Source organism: Pocillopora verrucosa, chromosome 3 (genome assembly GCF_036669915.1).
Source record: "Pocillopora verrucosa isolate sample1 chromosome 3, ASM3666991v2, whole genome shotgun sequence".
Classification (NCBI taxonomy): domain Eukaryota; kingdom Metazoa; phylum Cnidaria; class Anthozoa; order Scleractinia; family Pocilloporidae; genus Pocillopora; species Pocillopora verrucosa.
The window spans coordinates 23417317-23438444 of record NC_089314.1 but is presented as its reverse complement, the minus strand read 5'-3'; the positions used below and the strand labels follow the sequence as shown (position 1 = coordinate 23438444).

At 38.7% G+C, this 21128-nt stretch overlaps 1 protein-coding gene across 2 annotated transcripts; it reads left to right on the top strand.

The window, feature by feature from the left end:
* The first annotated feature begins 337 nt into the window (after positions 1-337).
* On the top strand, positions 338-20742 carry LOC131779043 (5-oxoprolinase). 2 transcript variants are annotated; one of them, XM_059095571.2, is made up of 40 exons: positions 338-679; positions 1665-1856; positions 2145-2276; positions 2938-2988; positions 3216-3271; positions 3964-4079; positions 4219-4298; positions 4745-4794; positions 5289-5334; positions 5404-5470; positions 5851-5939; positions 6599-6716; positions 7200-7254; positions 7659-7746; positions 8601-8842; positions 9483-9571; positions 9733-9814; positions 10516-10609; positions 10781-10830; positions 10925-11063; positions 11440-11552; positions 11636-11699; positions 12365-12418; positions 12764-12813; positions 12897-12933; positions 13195-13305; positions 13431-13532; positions 13865-13946; positions 14361-14453; positions 14753-14862; positions 15080-15154; positions 15263-15319; positions 15746-15835; positions 16116-16250; positions 16370-16519; positions 16769-16843; positions 17333-17415; positions 17782-17942; positions 18629-18726; positions 19521-20742. In XM_059095571.2, the coding sequence occupies exons 1-40, from the start codon at positions 491-493 to the stop codon at positions 19692-19694; spliced, it is 3939 nt and encodes a 1312-aa protein (XP_058951554.2). In that variant the 5' UTR covers positions 338-490; the 3' UTR covers positions 19695-20742. The 2 variants fall into 2 exon arrangements, with proteins under 2 accessions (XP_058951554.2, XP_058951555.2); XM_059095572.2 differs by lacking the exon at positions 16769-16843 and adding an exon at positions 16643-16717.
* The last annotated feature ends 386 nt before the right edge of the window (positions 20743-21128 follow it).

Here is a 21128-nt window from a genome sequence, read left to right as displayed (position 1 = left end):
GAATAGTACTTGTTGCTATCACGACTGAGTCACGAGTTGTTTGCTTCAAAACTTATGATTAAGTTTCATTTTCCGAGAAAATACCTCTAAGGGTTCAGTCTGTCATCTTTATCCTGATGATCTTTCTTAATGTACCTCGTAAAACAAAGGTTTTTATGTTAACCAGTTAAGGCTCTGATAGAAGGAGCCTTTTGATTTAGATGATTAAAATCCTCGAAATTACCTCGCCTTCACGAGTGAAACGAGACAATGGCTGAGTTGTTGTGTGATCTCGTGCTTGTCACGCGCTCTGACGTAATATCACCAGTCCCTGATTTACGTAGTGAGGTCACGCGACACGAATGGATAAATAACGACGCTCTAACCAGTTCATTTGTCAGTTTCATGAGAGACTGGTCGTGTACCTTCCAGAGTCTACAAACTCTGTTAGTATCACTGGTTTCAATACTTTGTACACACAATAGTTTTCAAGTGCTAGTGAGTTTGAAGAATGTCAAACCGCCAAGATTCGCCCGGCGAGAATCGTGACAAGTTCAGGTTCGCCATCGATCGAGGTGGGACCTTCACAGACGTTTACTCAGAATGTCCCAACGGAGAAGTAAGAGTGATGAAGCTGCTGTCAGTTGATCCTGCATATCCTGATGCACCTAGGGAAGGAATAAGACGGATTCTAGAACAGGTAAAAGTGTTTCTTTGTCCTTAAGCTATAAAAAAGCGAGAAATATAACAACCTGGATTAACTCAGCAATCTCTATAGGTACCAGTTAATTTGGTCACGTGACTAGGCATCGTGGAAGAAGTTATCGAGATTTAAAAACTCTGGCAGGATTTTTAAATTTAGCTTGAAGAGATAACTTAAACTTGCCAATAGTTGACCTATTGAAGATCGTCACGCCGTTACCAGTGCTAATATAATTTATTGCTTCATGGTTATTCTGTTATAATAGTAACGTGCGGGAAAAAAAATGCGAGCTCCGCTTTTAGGCTTGGCTAAATCTATATATTATACCTTGATGGTTTTACAGACTTTTTGATTCTTAGCTTGGTATTTATTTGTATCGTTTTCTACTTTTTGATATTTTTTTTTACCATAACCTGTGTCTGATATCAGTGACACAAACCAGTGATTTAAAAAGATTTTAGTAAAGAGCATTCAAAAATTCTTAAGACTCCTAGTTAGAGGAGTTGATCAACCATCCATACATAACTAAGAATCAGGACTAGATCATGCCTCCTTGCAATAAAACAAATGTAAATATTTCTTTTATTGCAAAGAAACATCAACTACACTTTGGCATTTGCTCTGATGTGGGACGAACAATTGAAACATCAGCTTTAGAAAATCTTGATGGTGGACAATTTACATTTATCAATGCAGTTGATGACACCAAATTATCCATACATGTTAATGGTTTACAGGGTCCTGAAAACTTTCTCCTGCAAAATTTCCACATAGCCCTGTACTTCCTTATGTATCCATATATGGGGATTTATTATTTAGTGTATCACCAGTAGGTTGTGGATACATAATGAAGTATAGGGCTGTGTGGAAATTTTTCCCTTGTCTCCCCTGAAAATTTGGGAAGCTTTTTTTATCATTTGGTAGAATTCCCAATGCTTTCAATTATATGACTAATGGAGAGTGGATAACTGTTGTTTTTCAGGTGACAGGAGTAAAGATGCCTGCAGATCAGCCAATTGATCCAAAGTACATTGAGTGGATAAGGATGGGGACCACAGTGGCTACAAATGCTCTGTTGGAACGAAAGGGAGAAAGAATGGCTCTGGTTATTACTGAAGGATTCCATGATTTGTTGCATATTGGCAATCAGACAAGACCTAATATATTTGATTTAGTAAGTAATCCTTTTAAAACAAGAAAAAGAAGTGTTTTCATTTTGAGTGAAGGTTGCTAGAGGCTTTCCTATGCCATCAACAGTTGTTTAGGCGTTTGGAAGTACAGCCAGGTGCTGGATGACAACAACACGATTTGAATGTCAAAACTGCATGATTGCAAAACTTCCATTGAGCCTTTCTCAACTGAAGATTGTAGTACCTGTGCACTTAAGATTGGATTAAAATTTTAAAGATAAATTTGTTGATTTATGATTTCTTACAGTTGATGACTAATTGCTCTTTTACAGAAAGTTATATGTCCAGAGGTACTGCATGAAGATGTTATAGTTGTGAAAGGTAGACTGGTTTTAGAGCAAGATGACAGTAAAATTCAAAGACCACAAAACTGTAAAATAGTGTCTGGAAGCACTGGGCAAAAGGTGTGTGTGGCAGATAGCAATGAATTAATTTCAGATTTAAAAGAAATAGTTTTATGACAAACAAAATTGTGACTTCCCTTTTATAATTTACAGTTCCTGCAGAATTCTAGTTCGGCTCCAGAAATTCCACTAAAATGCTTCCTTTTTTTCCTACCACTTTAACAGAATTTCAAATGATTTTTCATACATTTGATTGATATTAATATTTGATTGATATTAAAATTTAAATAGGAAAATGCAAGTAAACAAGTCTGTAATTTTTTTTTTGCATCTCGTTGGTTTGAGATAAATACAAGTTCTCTAAAGCAATCCTGGAGCATAGTTAAAATCAAAGCAAATACTACCTGGTTTACCTGTTATGTCCAGTTGAAAATAGTCCATTTTACAGTTGTTTGGTTACCAAGCCTTTGAACAGGAGTGAGGCTAAGGGTGACCTTGTTATGATACAAACCTTGTTTCTTTTCAAATATAAATAACTTTGTTATCATGTAACTAAATACTGGTCTTTATCACAACAAGATCACCCTCAGCCTCACTCCAAATCAAAGGCCTGGCAACTATGTACATAACTGTAAAATGGCCTGTTAACCCAATTTTTTAAATAAGATATTAAATCATGAAAAAAATGATAGATGCTTACTATATATATCTTTCTTTGTAGCTTGAAGAGTGGGAACCTTTGGACAAAGGAAAGCTTAGAAAAGACCTACAGGTAATCTTCTGACAGTCTATCAACATGAACTCTGTTATCTAGATCAGCTGAGATAATTATCATGTATAATTACAACAAGTAATTATGACTGAATAGATATGCACTGGACACAAATAATATCACTCAAAAGTAGTGGAATCCTGCATTTGTCATTTCACCGACATTATACAAGTAAAGGTACAAATGAAGAAAACTTGACACTTGAAGAAAACTATATTTTTTTACAGAGAGTCCTTGATAAAGGGATCAAGAGTTTAGCTGTTGTGCTCATGCACTCTTACATGTAAGTATATATCTCATAAAGGGGACTGGAATTGAGCATGCTGGCATGTTTGATTATGAAATGTTTTATGGTTGCTTCTGTTACATGCATGATCCTTTAGTGACTCTTGTGAACTGTAGCATTGTTTGATAATGATAATGATGGCAACTAGTCTATGCCAAACAATCCAAAATGGTGCTCACCTGGAAATCCAAACATGTAAATATCGGTTGGATCTGTTTCTACTTTTTATGTTTCAGTTCCAATTTCCTAATTATTTTGCAAAAGGATCTTCATAATACAAGTTTAGGGCCAACATGTAAATATTGGTTGGATCTGTTTCCACTTTTTATATGTTTTGGTTCCCATTTTCCAATTATTTTGCAAAAGGATCTTCATAATACGAGTTTAGGGCCAACTTGTTACAGCAGTTAGAGCTTCCTTTAAAAAGTTATTTTAACCCACTCTAAGGAAGAAAGGCAACCCAGACCATTTCAATAATTTTGATTTAGGCAATCATTTACATTCTAGTGTGCCCTTTAGAATGATATGAAAAGTAATGTTAACATTGGTGTACAGCCATTTTATGAAGGGATCTATGGTTGTAAATGGTTTCTTGGATAATTGTCTGGAAAAGTTACTCAATAACTGATAATTCCCTAATGGAAGTTCAAGTGTTAAATCTTACCAGGTATTATTTGTCACATATTCAGGTATGATGTACATGAAAGAGAAGTTGGTGAAATTGCCCTAGAGATGGGTTTTGATCAGGTGTCACTCTCTTCTACAATAATGCCCATGGTTAGGATTGTACCCCGAGGTTACACAGGTTAGTTTTCTTTACAATAGCAAGTTACAACAGTCATTATTATTTGCTCCTTTGCATGAAGAGCTTGTGGTTTCAGAATCATCAGAATCATCAGCTTTTTAACAACATATTGAATTTGAGTTTGATTTACAATGTGTAGCTTCTGCCGATGCTTATTTAACCCCTTGTATAAAGAAATATATCAGAGGATTTACAGCTGGCTTTCAAGATGGCATCCAGGTTGGTTGGTTGGTTGGTTGATTACTGTATGTGCAAAAATTATATATATCCAATAAGTTTGAGAGGAAAGGTAACTTGTGCCACTGGCCAAACCTGATGAAAATAAGGTTCTGGGCAGGTATAGCATTTAGATTTCTCTCACTGCATGCCAGTTCACATATCCCTCTGGGACTTCAATCATTATAATATCTCATTTTAAGAAAGCTGTGTTTTTATCCACTCTCAGAGCAGCTTGATGTGAAATCACAGAGTGCAAATATTTCTGGGAAGGGTTGGGTGAGGAACCTTGTCCCAAGACAGGATGGTTTATTTGTGTCATTGTCATGTTGTGTGTTTAATAATTTGCCATTGCTTTTGATAACAATGTAGATTGTGAAGTGCAGTGTAATTTTTGTATTACAGTCATGTGGTAATTTATGATTGTTCTATGATTGATCTTTTTGCAGGACAAAGTGTTATTTATGCAGTCTGATGGTGGCTTGACTCCTGTGTCAAAGTAAGTGGTAAATTATAGAAAAGCATGCAATGTTTTTTTTAGTGTATAATTATACTTTACCCTCTAACTCACAAGATCTCGTGAGTAATTCTCCTTACTGTCTGCTGTAGAGTTCTTGTGATGTTAGTCTGGGGAATTTGGTATTGGGTCAACTAGTAATCCCTAAGTTAATATTCTTCTTTACTCTCATCAATTGTCTGCTTGATGTTATATTAATATTGTCAGGAGAAATTCTGTCTTTGTCACTAATGAGAGCTAAAGGGTTAAGCTTTCTACCTCAACCTGAATTAAATGAACAGTGTCAACAAAGTTTATAAGTCATTGATATTATTGCCATTTTGTTGATCAATCCATTAATTATTATTATTGTTATTAATATTGTTATTATGTTGTTATTGTCATTTACAGTATGTGCAGTTAAGGAAGTGATATCCACTGGACATTTTAACATGTTTCCAATAAATTGCACAGTAATTTGTAATGTGTTTTTGCAGGTTTTATGGATCAAGGGCCATTTTGTCTGGACCTGCAGGTGGTGTGGTAGGTTCCAAAGTTTTATTCATTTGACTTTTTTTTCCAAAAGGATAATAAAGTTTGCTTTTTGTGCAGGTTGGTTATGCAATGACAACTTTTCACAGAGAGACTGCGCAACCAGTCATTGGATTTGATATGGGAGGTAATAAAAGAATAAAACATTATCATGTTATTTGATCTTGAATAGGTCTGATATTTTTACTGGAAATTTGTTACAGCTAAAATGATGGTAAAAGTAGTGTTAAGATTGTGTCTCTATTTTCAATTTAATTATATTGCACCAAATGTTTGAAGAAAGAATGCAGTCCCAAATTGCATTGATTGAGATGATTCAGTGAGAATTTTTTTAGTGATGCAGTGTCTCCTATAACAGTAATTTGTCCTAGCCAGACTTTCTTCACATCCTAGATTTAAATTTCAACATATTTCCATATAATTCTCACCAAAGTAATGTAATGCCATAGTTAAGTATTTTTGTGCAGCTGCGTACTGGTGAGTAACTATACAGTTTTTTTTCTTCAGGAACATCAACAGATGTGTCTCGATTTGCTGGTCAATATGAACATGTGTTTGAGACAACAACAGCAGGAATCACTATACAGGCACCGCAGGTATGAGGTCCATCTAAGAAGTCAGATTGATTTGGATAATTTTCATTCTTTCTCATTGTGGTATTTCAAGAACTCTGAATTCTGACACCCATAGTTTCATGTATGAATTGTTCTATTATCCATCAGATCTTCATTTAATCAAATACTTTCAGATATTACTAGAAAAGGGTAAACTTAATTTAAAGTAACATGATATCATCTGAAATGCTGACCACCAAACAAACCAGAGTAAGAGGTGTATCTTGGTCTGTCTGGTACTCACACAAGTTTATCTTTTTGGAGTCAAAACTTCAAAGTATACAATTATGACAACAACTTATGCATTGAATATTAAAAAGAAAAATTGTAGTCCTTCCTTGGAATAGTCCATTTTACAGTTGCATGCTTGGTTGCCAAGCCTTTGAACAGGAATGAGGCTAAGGATGACCTTGTTATGATACAAACCGTACTGTTTTTCTAATGTCATCATGCTAAGTACATACTGGTCTCTATCACAACATGGTCAACTTCAGCCTCAAAGGCTTGGAAACAAAGTACACAACTGCAAAATGGCCTATTCAAAAACCACTTAGAGAAATCAGTGGACTGAGTTACCAACTGAAATTTGTTAATATGAACTGGTCTTGAAACACTGTTTTTTGTGATAATTGTTTTTGTAGCTGGACATCAACACTGTGGCAGCAGGAGGTGGATCTCGTCTATTTTTCAGGGCGGGGCTATTTGTTGTTGGACCTGAGTCAGCCAGTGCCCATCCAGGACCTGTTTGTTACCGAAAAGGTGAGTTTATGCCCACAAGTAGAACAGAAAGGAAGAACAGATGGTGTGCTTTTTTCTCCTTTTTCTACCTGGTCTCCTTGCTAGCCATCCTTAACCATTTTCTCCCTAACATCAGTATGAATATTCTCCATACTACTCCCCAGACATTTCCAAGGGTTCTGACAAGGAGAATTTGTTCAACAATCAAAAGCTTCTTTAGTTGGTGATCATCTCCTTTATTCTCATGACCTTAATGTTTGATTCAGGGGTGATGTTGTAAGGAGAAATTAGATGTTAGTCACTCTTAGGTGTTAAAGGGTCATGGTTCATCACACAACACTCTCTCCTCCTCCCTCCCATCCCCTAAGGGAACTTTGTGACTTCCTTTCCCTCTCCATGCCTTTACCAACACCCGTCTATGGTGACTCATTATAATTGTAATTAGCCAAGAGTTTAGAAGGCAAAGTTAAAAGAAGCAATTTCAAAATCTGTTAATTTTCTTAGGTGGTCCTTTGGCTGTGACAGATGCAAACCTAGTGCTTTGCAGGATTCTACCTGAGTATGACGTATATGCTGTTCTTTTATGAAATCATTGCTTTTTTACAGAAATTAACAAATTTATGGTTTAACAAGGGTTTTCCGGATGCTCTCACTGGAAGACTATGAAGAAAGCAGGCGAGCAAGGTGTAGTCTGGGAAGGAAAAAACGGTAGGACTCCTTCCCAGATTTTCGCCGTCTTCTTTGATGCCACGGGCCAGTTACAAGTTTCAGCAACTATAATTTCGTTGCTAAGTTTCTGCAGTATATTTCACGTAGCCATAACCTTATCACAATAGAGCTTTGTATTGATTCGACTGGCTTCATGTTCTATTACATGTAGGCATCGATGGGTTTAAAATTAAGAGATTATTGTTTAGTGGTTAATGTTTAATATCGCTGTCTTTGTAACCTCCTTTTCAACAGATTTTTTCCAAAGATTTTCGGTAAAAACGAAGACTTACCATTGGATTTCGAAGGTTCTCGGGCAGCTTTTAAGAAGTTAACAGAAGAGGTAAGATACTTATTTACATACATGTTTTGGTATTACTTTCTACAAGATTAATGTTTTCCTTGAAGTAAGGAAAGAGTCGTTTACGCCATTTCAAAAAGGAAACAAACACGCTTAGAAGTCGCACAGCAAACAGTTTCTTAAACAATCATGTATTGTAAAATTTAAAAGATCCTACAAGATGACAGATACCAGAGCTGTCTGCTGGGAAGCAATTAGTTGTCTTTCAGGCCAAGCTAAAGGGTCTATGAATTGTCATGAAGTGACATGACCCACTATGGTGGGTCTATGAATTGTAACTTCTTCGGTTACATTCATTAAATCTGCAAACCAGTGTAGCTTCAAACTATGTCTGATTGTCCACCTGGTTGCCGTGTGAACTTTAATATATTTTGGGTGCGGGAATGTTTGCAAAAAAGTCTTTGGAAAACCGGAAGTTGTAGAAGAGGAACCTTTTGATGGCCATTTCCAGTTTTCGAAATTTTAGCATACTGTTCCCTTTACTTCACACGGGGACACAGTCACAAATGAAGACTACTCAAAAACGAAACTGGTTCCCCTTTAGAGCGCTTTTCTATTCAGTGCCTTGAAACCAAAACGAAAGTGTTTACATTAGCCAAACAGAAACAAATACAAAAGATTCCCATACAACCTTAGAATAGATCAGCGGAATGGACCTTAAGCGAGGAAACGCGAGTGACCAAGTCGAGGTTAGGTTTGGTTTTGCATCTAATTTTTGTAGAGGATGGTGTGCAATATCAGATTACTGTTGAAACCCATTGGATCACTGTTTCATTTAAACTGCCCCATGTTATTAACTTATTTCGTCAGCTAATTTCGTCTGTTTTCTTCTCCAGGTTAATGAATTCCTGGCCTCCCAGGACGACGGCGCAAAGAAGGATCCTTTAACGGTGGAACAGGTTGCTATGGGGTTCATTACAGTTGCTAACGAGACCATGTGTCGACCAATCAGAGCGCTTACTGAGGCCAGAGGCCATGACACTTCACGTCATGTTTTGGCATGTTTTGGTGGGGCCGGTGGCCAGCATGCTTGCTCCATTGCACGGTCCCTCGGAATGTCATCTGTGTTCATTCACCGGTGAGGAGAAAGCATCAATTTTTCGCAATTCATGCAAAAAGAGGAAAGCATTCGTCATTCTTCACCTCAACCGCCTTTTTGGTCCATGAGCACTTTCTATTGAGTACTAGAAGTTATTCTGAGTTGCTTTCCTTTTTCTTCACTGATCTTTTTTATTTGTTCTTGTAAAACTTTAACGCGTTTGGTTTTCACTTTGAGTTCCCATTGGCTCCTTGTGGAATTTTTCCATTGTTTTGATTGGCCGTCTTAATTCTTAATTGCGTTTGGTATTAAAAGCGCCCTCATTTACGTTTTGGCATTCGACACTCTACTGGGTCAGGATTACACAGACCAAAGATATGTTTTTTACGGCAATGACGAGATTTAACGTATGGGGCTTGTGGCTATATCGCCCTCTCTGTGAATAGTGAAAGAGCATTTGTAATACACCCCACCGATGCAGCACCACAGTTTCTTTAGAAACGTACTCCCTCCATTCATGTTGAAAACTAGCCGAGAGTTAAAATCAGTTTTGTGTGAATTAACTAGAGAGAGCTTGACTGTTAGAACTGTAACTCAAGGCTAATATTTGAGTAAAATGTCGTCTTACCCAATCCATTATTACAAATAAACCGAGAACTGATTTAACTTTTTCAAACAGATTTGGTGGTATTCTGTCCGCGTACGGACTGGCCCTAGCAGATGTGGTTCACGAGGCGCAGGAACCGTGTGCACGTGAATACAATAAAGGTAACAGGCTAATGTTTCTTTTATATGATTTGAGTTCAGTAAAAACGTCCAGCATTCTGCGAAATGTTCTAGGTGACAAGAACTAGTTTTTATTCGCCGTTGTCTACATTGATCAGAGTCTTTTCTTTTCTTTTTTTTTTTTCTTTTTTTTTTTTTTACAGAGTCGTTTGGCTATTTGGATGAAAGAATTGACTTTTTGATGCAGAAGTGTGTCGAGGAACTTAGAAGCCAAGGGTTTGAAGAGTAAGTGTTGCTTTCCAGCATTTCGTGGTTCGGTTGTTCACAGATAAAACTGTGGTCACTTTTAGTGGAAGGGTGTTTAAAAAGAAAAAGGAACTACAATGTGTACCGAGCAGGATAGTGATCGATCATTCACTCTAGAACCTTATGGCTGATTCTTACCTTTTTCCCTCTACGCGCCCTGTAGAAGTTGAGCGGACACTCTCTCTGGGTACCAGGGTCGACCCCTGTGCAGGGCGTGGACGGAAGAAGTTAAGAGCTGGACCATGGAGCTGATAGTTAAGCACCTAAACTCTTCCCTTTTCGCTCTTTATAGGGGTTGAGCTCCGATGAGTGTTGTTGGGAATGCGAAAGGGTAGTTTGACGTTTTCAGTGTGCTATAATGAGGCTTGACTGATTGGACAAATAAAATAAAATCTTGATTTGGTGCAATAACTTAGCTCGAAATTTACAATCTCTTTTACTCTATCTTCTGGCAAGACGCCTTGGTCAAAGTTGATGCCGGCAGTAAGTAAGAAATTGGCCACATATGAACCACAGTATTTGATATCAATCGCCAAAGCGTACTCTTTCTGCTTAGTAGTTGGGCATCCGGCAAACAGTCTCTACGGTGGGTTCGAATTTCCATGACCCCAAATTTTAACTTTGTCCCAAGTGACTTAAAAGCCCTAAATTACGTTTTACTTTAATTAAAAAATTTTAAGGAACCAGATCTCCACAGAAGCATTCCTTCATATGCGGTACAGTGGAACAGACTGCGCGCTCATGTGTACTGCTGATCCTCAGAAAGACACAAAGGTAGGACTTTTTTGTTTACCTCGTCTCCAGCTTAACCTGGTTTAAAAAAATAATTCTGCGTCTTTTTTGCTCTAAGTGAAAAGTTTCGTCATTTACGATGTCTATTGATAAGGAAAGTCGCGACCAAACGGGAATCAAGAAAAAGTAGTATTGATTGCTTTCTTTTTCTAGGAAGGAGAAACCTGTCGCCATGGTGATTTTGGACAGGCGTTTAAGGAACGGTAAAGACTTTTATACTAAAATGATTTTGGCTTTTCATGTATATTTCCCCCTTAATTTAATCTTGAATTTTTTTTTTTCTATTTATAACTGTAGATACGTTCGGGAATTTGGTTTCACGATACCTAACAGACAGATCCTAATTGATGACATCAGAGTGAGAGGGACTGGACACTCTAAGACATCCGTATCACATGAAATACCAAAAGCGAGCACCCCTCCCCCGGTGAAAAAGGTATTCTTAAGAACGTCTTTCAGATTTAAGTTTACACCCATGTCTCATGGATAAGATTCTTAAGGGAAAAATCACAGATCCAATGAAATCTTAATAAGAGAATTTCAACTCTTTGAATCTGATTTTAAGTAATTCTACCCTTCTGGCTGCCAAAAATTTCCTTGCAAATAAGTCAAGAGAAAATGGTCTGGTAACTTGCAGACCAATTTCTCTATTCTCATCACCTGTCTGTTGGATGAGACTTTGCAATTTTGGGGAGAAGTTACATGTCAATCACTGGGACTTTTAGAGGCAGCTAAGTGGCCATCAGGTTGAGGTTTCTTTGGAATAGCCACGAAAACACAAGGTCTGCTTACGCTTTTCTTTCTTACACTAGACAACGAAGTGTTACTTTGAAGATGGTTTTCATGACACGAAGGTGTACCTCCTTGAGGAGTTGTCCGCTGGCCAGCTTATAGATGGACCGGCCATTATCGTTAACAATACCAGGTGAACGAGGTTTAAAATGAACCACACATTAATCACAAACAAACACAAGAAGAGTATTTATTAAATTGATGTTTGTTTTTCAGTACCGTTCTTGTTGAACCACAGTGCAAAGCGTCTATCACTTCATCAGGAGACATCAAGATTGAGGTTTTGTTTGCTTTATTAGTAAATTGGTATATTGTCTAATGGAAAGCTTCCCGACTAATTTTTTATGTTCTTCTAAGCGAAATGTGTGTTGTGAAAACAGTGCATGGTTTGGGCGAGACATGAATAGGCACTAAGGGAGCGGTCGATGCGCTTCCTTAAAAACGCCTGCTTTGCAGCTCTCTGATCTCGTCGCTGCTATATGCGCCAAGAGGCGCGGCGGGTAGTAAGTAAGTTGCAACTTTCTTGAACCATTTGCTTCCTTCTCCTCGCACGAAACTCCATCTTGAATCTGGAAATGAAACAGAAGTGGTGTAACGCGTTTAACGTTCTAAACTTAACTGCAATGTTCATTACACGACATACTGGGTCTGAAAATTATATACAAGTTTAACTTAACAAAGATAGTCTTTTCTGAGCACCTCTCAGTTGGGCGTCAAAAAACCAAAACGAAAGTAACAACCACGTTCCATTGGAACAAAGGACATTATCGTGAAACATCTGAGAACTCAAAATGAAAACCGCAGTTAAAAGGGACTGAAGTGAACTAATGTTGTGATGAGATTTCGTTTTTCTTCTCCTGCACGAGAGGGTGGTGCAAAATTTCCAAACCAATCACACAACGCAATTGAATATCACTTACCAGTATGGTCGCTACTACTTTTTAGATTGGAGGAAACCAAGGCAAAAAGAGTATTGGAACAGAACTAGATGCGATTCAGGTACTGTTTGAATCAATTTTATGACTAGCTTATGTGAGAGTAACGTTTCTGAATTCTAAGGTTGTTGCATAAGAAATATGGGCATTCTATTTGCGTTAACTACGTTATGGATTCAAAGGGATGTAAACAGCCACTTGGTCAGATTCTTAACAAATACTACGTACAGTTTCCAAGGTTGTGTATCAATGCACTCAGGGTGCAGATGGCGGTGGAAGGGTCACACTCAAAAAAAAGTTATCTCTGTGCCTCCGATGCAGTTCTCTTAAGGTGTTCTCCTCCAAGTAACCTCTGCCACAGAACAGTTTTCTTGTGTTTCGTGATTAGTTTCATTCTTTTATTCCTCAGCTTTCCATATTTTCCCATCGTTTCATGAGTACAGCTGAGCAGATGGGCAGGTGAGTAAAATGAGATTTATGTCAACTCTGTGGTGAGTTTTTACACAGAATACCTGATTCTGTTTTTTTCTCGCATCCGTCAGAGTTCTTCAGCGTACATCAATTTCAACTAACATCAAGGTGAGATGTAATACTGAATGTTATTTCGTTAAATTTTTCGTATCTATCTCAGGGACGTTTTGGCGTTCAAGGTTGGTCTATTTCTTTAAATGTTTTTGTTTGTGTGGCTGAGACTGACTTTTTCGTTTATACTGAACTGTCTTATATCCAAGTCACCGCTCTACGAGACCTGATACAGAGGGGCTGAGTTTCTATCATGGCTTCTTTGGTCAATGGAGTAGAAATTTAATGATTACAGTTATACCTTTTCACTTTTTGCAGGAGCGACTCGACTTTTCCTGTGCTATGTTTGGACCAGATGGAGGCCTGGTTGCCAATGCCCCACACATCCCAGTTCATCTCGGTTCCATGCAGGAAACTGTGCAATATCAGGTTTAAACAACACTATTTTCAACTAAATACTACTTAATACTTTTTTTTAATTTGATTTATGTCGTTTTATTGCCTTCTTCGTCGAGATTCTTTCATGGCTAATCATGGCCTGAAATTCTTTTTAGATTCGCACTTTAGGAGATGATCTGAAGGAAGGTGATGTTTTACTTAGTAACCACCCGAGCGCAGGGGGGACACATCTTCCAGATTTAACTGTTATCACCCCGGTAAGGAAGATATTCGATCCTGAGAATTATAAAGTCGGGCGGAAGCAACCAAGGCCTTATTTTCGAAACTTACGAAATCGAATCACAGAGGAAAAACATTAGATTAAAAGAAAATTTCCAAGGTAGATAGACATCCTAAAATAAAGAATTTTCTGATAGGGATAAAGCATGGTGCAAACGACAACCAACTTATCATGCTACGCTTATTAGACGAAAAAAATTGTACTCTGGCGCAATGCAAATTCACAGATTTAGAATCAGTATGGAAACAAAATTTTAATTTAACTAAGGAAGACTCAGTTGTCTCTCGCTCCTTTTCTTCTGCTGTTCAGGTTTTCTATCCTGGCCAATCAAAGCCCGTGTTCTTTGTCGCAAGCCGTGGCCATCATGCAGATATCGGAGGATCTGCTCCAGGTCTGTACCAATCCTTTTTAGCTTATCAGAACGATATTGACTGTCAAGAACTATTCGGCGTTCACAAAGGCATTTTATGAAGGCTCTTGAGGTTCATTTACAAGAGTTTTTGTTGTTGTACTTTGCGCTAGACTCTCGATCAGTAGAGACACGAGCACTGAACGGCTGGGATCTGGGAAACAAGAAATGCACTTTCCTCTTTCCCAGGTCCTAAGCACTTCTCTCGATACCACGATCAAGAGCCCGGGAAAGGTTATTGTTGCTGTTTCTTCTTCTCCTGTATTTGTTTGTTTCGTCCATTTTTGAGCGCAGATGTTATCCTGTGTGTTGGAATTATCCTTAATGTTTGTTTCATAAACCATTTCTCTTTTTAAACATATGAGAAAACATTTTATACATTTTTTTCCCTTACAGGGTCCATGCCGCCTGATTCACATTCCATATTTGAAGAAGGAGCCGTGTTCAAATCATTTAAAATAGTTAAAGAAGGTGTCTTTCAAGAAGAAGGTACAACGTTACTTGTCGAACTTGGTACCTTACATCTCCAAATTTAAACTCAGGCACTCTTTTCTGATATTGTGCTTTTGAGCTTCAATGTTGAATGATAACTCAATGCACGCCAACGCAACTAAGTGAACAGATACCGATAGAACGTTTTCTAGCAAAGAAGGTTGCCCTTTTTTATCCAGAGTCACAATAGAACTTCGAACAGCAGTTAACGTCTAGATTCGAATTGACCCCTAGTTCTATTGTGAAGCGGACGAGGATCAATCCAGTAATTTTAATCTGACGTCTTCGTTCTACAGCACTGATTGAAAAGCTTATGGAGCCCAGCAAGCATCCCGGATGCAGTGGAACGCGCAATCTCCATGACAACCTGTCTGACCTTAAGGCCCAAGTGGCGGCTAATCATAAGGTACGGGCATGTTTAGTCCTCTCCCTCCCCTCCCCTCCCCTCCCCTCCCCTCCCCTCCCCTCCCCTCCCCTAGCCTTCCATCTTTTGATAGTCTTATGTTTAAATTCAATCGAGTTTAATTACACAGGTGACTATAGAGACGTGTGCCCTGTGATTGGGCGATGATTATGTGACATCTCGGCTCGTTGATAGCATATTTGGTATTTTTACTTTATAGGGAATCAAACTGATTAGTAGCTTGATAGAAGAATACAGCCTGCCCGTGGTGCAGGCATACATGAAGTATATTCAGGTAAGATTCTCAGAAGCTGTTCCAACGAAACATAAAAGTAACTTGGTCTGTGTTGAAGATTGTTTTAATAATTCTTATTTCAGTGAATTTTTTTTGCGTTTATTTTAGCATAATGCCGAAGTTGCTGTTCGAGAAATGCTGAAAGATATTGCTGCAAAAACTAAGGTGAGGAAATATGACAGAACTACATGAACAGTGCATGATTGCATAGGTATTGTTTCACTGCGTCCTGTGATTGGTCTAGAAACGCGCCATTCTTTCAGCCAATCAGATACAAAATTTAAACCGATCGTGACTTGGTCATTCGTGTTTTCCCGCGCTTCAGGTCGACTACGTCATATCCACTTTGTGTTCTCATTGGCTCTATGTGATGTTTTTCTTGCTCTGATTGGTTGCTGTGACTAGCTTTAATTGGAAAAAGCTCTTTGCAGTAGAATTAATCAGGAAACCTTAGGTAACAGCTATTGATGCACAGCAAAAAGAGAGGGATATCCGTCTTTCTTTACCCGAAAAAATTTGACATTTCATCTTGACAAACCTTTGCGGGTAGAGTTTTTATTTGTGACTTTTGTTTTCCTGTTAAATCGGCAGGAACGCACCGGAAAGACAGTACTATCCGCCGAGGATCACATGGATGATGGATCGCGCATTAAACTTACAATTTCCATCGACGAGAAAGAGGTAGATAGTCTTCACATGATGACTTGGAATTCTAGTTCAATATAAGATTTTTAATGGAATCCATAACCAAATCAATTGTCCAACTATACTGGGGCAGAATTTTGAAATTTTAAGGTTATTCAACAAAGTTCTCAGTCTGCCAAGACTGAACGGTCTCCTGTAACGTTAATTTAAGTGAACAACTTTCTTTGTTTAAGACTTGTACTCAGTGTGAAAAATAAAGCTGTAAAGGTTTCAGCGAAGGGTACTTTTCGATGAAGTTATTATTATTTCGTTTCAGGGCAGCGCAGTATTTGACTTCACAGGAACTGGGCCCGAGATGTACGGGAATTGTAATGCACCTCGCGCCATCACCTTTTCTGCCATTATTTACTGTCTGCGGTGCATGGTCAAACACTCGATACCGCTGAACCAGGTGATTATAAGCTGCGTCTGTTTTCCTTGCGTTTATCTAGATAATTTAGCAAATCCTTCAGAGGCTTCAATACTATGAAAATTTTTAGACCCGTCAACACTGTTTTTTTCCTCCTTCAGGGTTGTTTGGCGCCAGTAAAAGTGGTTATTCCGCCTGCTAGCGTTCTGGATCCAACGGAAACTGCGGCAGTTGTTGGCGGGAACGTATTGACCAGTCAGCGAGTTGTTGACGTGGTGCTGAAAGCCTTTGAAGTGTGCGCTGCGTCACAGGTTAGTGAGAAGTCACGTGTTATGTCACTTGCCCTAGAATGTCTCGCACATTTAATTTCAACTTATAGCCGCAAAGCCTAAAAGGAATGTGTACTACTGACAGCGAGGTATCGCTTTGTATAGGGATGTATGAACATAACCGCGTTTGGAGATCAGCATTGCCAGTATATTGAGACAATCAGTGGTGGATCCGGGGCGGTAAGTGTGTGTTTTATTGTCTGTCTAATTCACTTTCCACCTGTGTGACAGGGCTGTATGAATAACACGACCTTTGGCGACGAAGGATGCGGCTACTACGAGACAATCTGCGGAGGATCTGGGGCGGTGAGTTGTTTCCACTAAGGATTTTAAGTTACTGGTCACTTAAGGACGAATGATCTGATCAGTTATGTGAAAGATAAGTGTTCAATTGAGTGTCGAAAATAATCCAGCTTTGTATGGTTTTGCTACATTTGGCTCTCTGATAAATTCGGAAAACCTGTCGTCCAAACAGATACAAAAGTAAACCAGTCGTGACTTGTTAATGCGTGTATGGCTGCTGGTGTTGTTGACCTTTGCTCAGATTGGCTATTTCTCTTATGGAGGTTTGGTTTTACGAATCTCAATCGAAAAGCGCTCTACAGTCTTTCTTGTTTGTTCCCTGCAGAAAACTTGAGATTTGTTTGTTGTTTGCCTTTCTTTGACCTATATTTATTCAACTATCTTATTGGTGGCCAAATAAAAAACAAATGAGTACTTTTTAAAAAAATTGTAGACATAAATGTAGATGATACTGTGTTAATTTTTGAAAGAAGGTGCCTTTCCTCTTCGCAGGGACCCACATGGGACGGACGCAGTGGAGTTCATGTCCACATGACAAACACAAGGATCACAGATCCAGAGATAATCGAAAGAAGGTAGCTTAGTTGATAATTTTCACGAGATTAACGGCTACCCCGGGGAACAGTGGGAGGATGGGATGTTACGCGACCTCAGTCTCGATTATTTTCCAAATTTTTTCAACATATTTACCTCGAGATGTGTGTCAGATTTAAAGGAGAATTACTAATTAGATATTGGGACTCAAAAGACGAAAGAACAAAAATTGTACAAAATACGAAAAAGAAAAAACGTAGTTCAGAACACTTGGCACATTCTAACTCCACAAGGATTAGTTGGGTTAGGGCAAACTAGTGAAGGCCCCGACTTGTTTGTTGTCACTTGAAAAGGTTTAGAAAGAGTAAGCCTGGGCTCTTGACTGATATGTTTTCCGCCCTTGCTAGGTTTCCAGTGATTCTGCGCCGTTTTCATCTTAACCCCGGTACTGGTGGGAATGGTTTTCACAGGGGTGGTGACGGTGTTATACGCGAGCTGCTGTTTAGAAAAGAGCAAGTTCTTTCTCTTCTCGGTGAGAGAAGAGCATTTCGACCTTATGGACTGAAAGGTAAGTCTTGAGGAAAAACGCAACAAACCAGGAAAGAAATCGAAAACCTTCCTTTGAATTACTCAAAATGGAGTAAATGTCAACCATTCAAAACCGTTTGCTGTGTATTTTAGCCACTTCGCCTCCAAGAGTTCTTCGTTCATAAATTCTCATAACCATTTTATAAACTGTCCTATAGACAGGTATGGAGATTTAAGAAAGTTATCAATTAAGGGATTTTGTTTTGATGAGCCACCAAATTCTGAGGGAAAGACAATTGAGAAATATTAGGTGTTATTTATAGGATAATCATCCCCAAGATCTTAACCTTGAAAGCGAGAAGAACTTATTTCGTTGGGTAACTTTTCTTCCAACACATGTTGAATACAAAATTGGCTCTAGCAGCATCCCTTGGGATAAACGTGCCTTACAACGCTTTTGTCGTAAGAAATTGGGCAAGCATTGAAAGCTAGATGAAAGAGAGTTTTTTACTCCTCCAGTGATTTAGTAAGAGCTGTGATTTACTCATGGCAAGAAAATGAAAGTTGTCCTAACGGCGCGATAAAAATTAAAGGAAAGAGCAGAAGAAAATACTCGGTGTGTGAGAGGACTTTTGGGAAGATGACTTCCTTAGTTACTACAATGTTACATAAAGTTGTGTTTTCATTTGATAACGTTTGCTAAGGCAAATACGGGTTTTATTACAGGCGGTGAACCGGGCAGTCCAGGTTTAAGCCTGCTACTTAAGTCAGATGGTCGAATGATAAATCTCGGAGGCAAAGCATCGGTCAAAATGAAGCCAGGGGTAAGTACTACAAAGCGAAGCTGCCGCATCAGTCGTTAACACCTGGGTATAGACAATCTCGAGCCCAGGGTCATTTAGCCTCTTTGTCATCATTTGGCGACCTTACCGCTGACAAGGAGCCGGAATGACCGTGGGCTCGAGATAAGGGTTTGGATGATGTTGGATAATCAGACATGGTTTGATGCTACTCTGGTTTACAGATTTAATGAATGTAACCGGAGAAGTTACAATATATAGACCCAACGTTTCGACACAGCTGTCTAGTGCCTTCATCAGGGCACTAGACAGGAGACACTAAACCCAACGTTTCGACACTCCTGTCTAGTGCCTTCATGAAGGCACTAGACAGGAGTGTCGGAACGTTGGGTCTATGAATTGTAACTTCTTCGGTTACATTCATTAAATCTGTAAACCAGAGTAGCATCAAACCATGTCTGATTGTCCACCTGGTTGCCGTGTGAACTTTAATATATGTTGGATAATGTTATGAGAGGGGATTGGGGGCAATCAGAAACCTCAAAAGTGGACAAAAACTTTTAAAACCAAAAAAACAAGCACTCAGAAGAATAAAAAAGTCGAGTTGGAGAAATTCTATCCAAGAACGAAACAAGCAGACAACGGAACTGAAATCAAAACCTGTTCATTAGGATCGAGACTTTAAACAAAATGTCTCAGAAGGGAAAAACCGAAGACCGAGACCGGAAAAACCGGATAACTGATCACACTGATGATCCAAAATCAAAAACGCAATTCCTTGCTGATTTACTGATTTAGAACCCTTATTTCTCTGTTAGGACTGTTATCGTGTCCAGACTCCTGGAGGTGGTGGTTACGGAACACCAACAGGAAGTTTGGGACAAGAAAATAGTGTGGGTGACCCCCCGTCAAGAAGTGACCAGGAAAAACCTCAACATTTTGCAGCGTGTGGAAGCTTACACAACTACAAGATGATGCAAGAGTCGGCTTAATGATATAGACGCTATTCAGTACTGAACCAACCAATCCAACAATTCTTATCTCTCGCTTTAATCTTTCATCTCACTGAATAGAGGGCTCAGATTCAAATTAAATTTCATAATATTGACGGTACCTGCAAAAAGTCAACAGTAGAGCGTGAAAGATAATTTCTTTTCCTAAGCCTCGGTTGCAAAATTTAACGGCGGTTAACGGAAGGTGCGAAGACGAAGAAAGAACGCCTGGTGACAGCCGTGGCAGGTAAAGGCAGTACAATTTTTCTGGTGGATCAACTTTGTCGCCAGGGCCTTCTCTGTTGTCAAAATTACGGCGGGTCGAAGGTAAACGAGAAGCTCCTGGGGACGGGTCTAATGCGCGATGTTTGTAGTGTTACGTCATCAGCTGATTTAGAATTTCTTTGGGAGATCTGACAACTGTTCAGTGCGATTGAGCTGAGGAAAGAATTTGATCCAATACAGGGGAAGAACTTACAGCTTTTTCACTTTCGTTAAGGAGATTGCTCGTTTTAGTGGTCATTATAAAGTTTGGGTGGTTAATTTTTAGTAGTTCAGAAAGGAAGAATAACAATATTGCACTGAAATTTAGAAAAACCATAATTTATTGCAAAGCACAAATCGTTCAACTTGGAGTACGGGGGTTGACAAGTTTTTAGGTATCCACCGATCAAAACTTTTACGCATGGTTATCATATAAGGATCATTTAATAAAGAAAGAGTAGGTTGAAATAACAACAGAGGGCAGTCACCACTAGCTTGAAAAAAAATAAAAACAAAAGCAAAGTAAAATAAACAAATAACAGAAATGGATTCATTCAAACAATTTTAATTCTACCTTCGGTCAATGTCTCATTTTGAATGAATATAACTGAGTTCTAAATTTCTCAGCATTAAAGTCTCTAAAATGTCATGCTGGATTTTTTTGTCAAAGCAATGATAAAGATAACATGAATGAACATAACCTGAGATTTTTTTCAGGTTGGCAGGATTAATTAATTCTCCCCAAGGCAAGATTAAGATTAAAATTCTTCTTTGTTTCTTCGAAGTTTACGGGCCAGTTATGCGCCAGTTTTTCCCAACGGGCCGTCCTGAACTTTTCACTTTGTATCTTCATTTATTATTCTTCATTTTCAAAACAGGCCAATCATTGCAAATTTAGAAAACGTGACTTCGAATAACCTAACAATAACAAAGTATGCTAAAAAATGAGATGATTGCTGAGCACATGTGCACAGCCTAGCTCCGCAACCACACCTGCGTGACCTTCGGCGCAACGGAGGGCCCAAACACGGTAATTACAGCTGTTAAGCGTCAACATCTTCAAATGAGATCTACTGCACTTCACTGCGTACAAAACCTTTCCAATTAAAATGAAACGGGACAGGACTTTTGGAATAGTTTTGCTTCAGAATAGAGACCAATAGTGAGTGA

Coding starts and splice junctions, on each gene's coding strand:
- LOC131779043 (XM_059095571.2), top strand. CDS start 491: ATGTCAAACCGCCAAGATTCGCCCGGCGAGAATCGTGACAAGTTCAGG. Junction 3,272..3,963: donor GTGCTCATGCACTCTTACAT/GTAAGTATATAT, acceptor TCACATATTCAG/GTATGATGTACATGAAAGAG. Junction 13,947..14,360: donor TATCGGAGGATCTGCTCCAG/GTCTGTACCAAT, acceptor TTTCCCTTACAG/GGTCCATGCCGCCTGATTCA.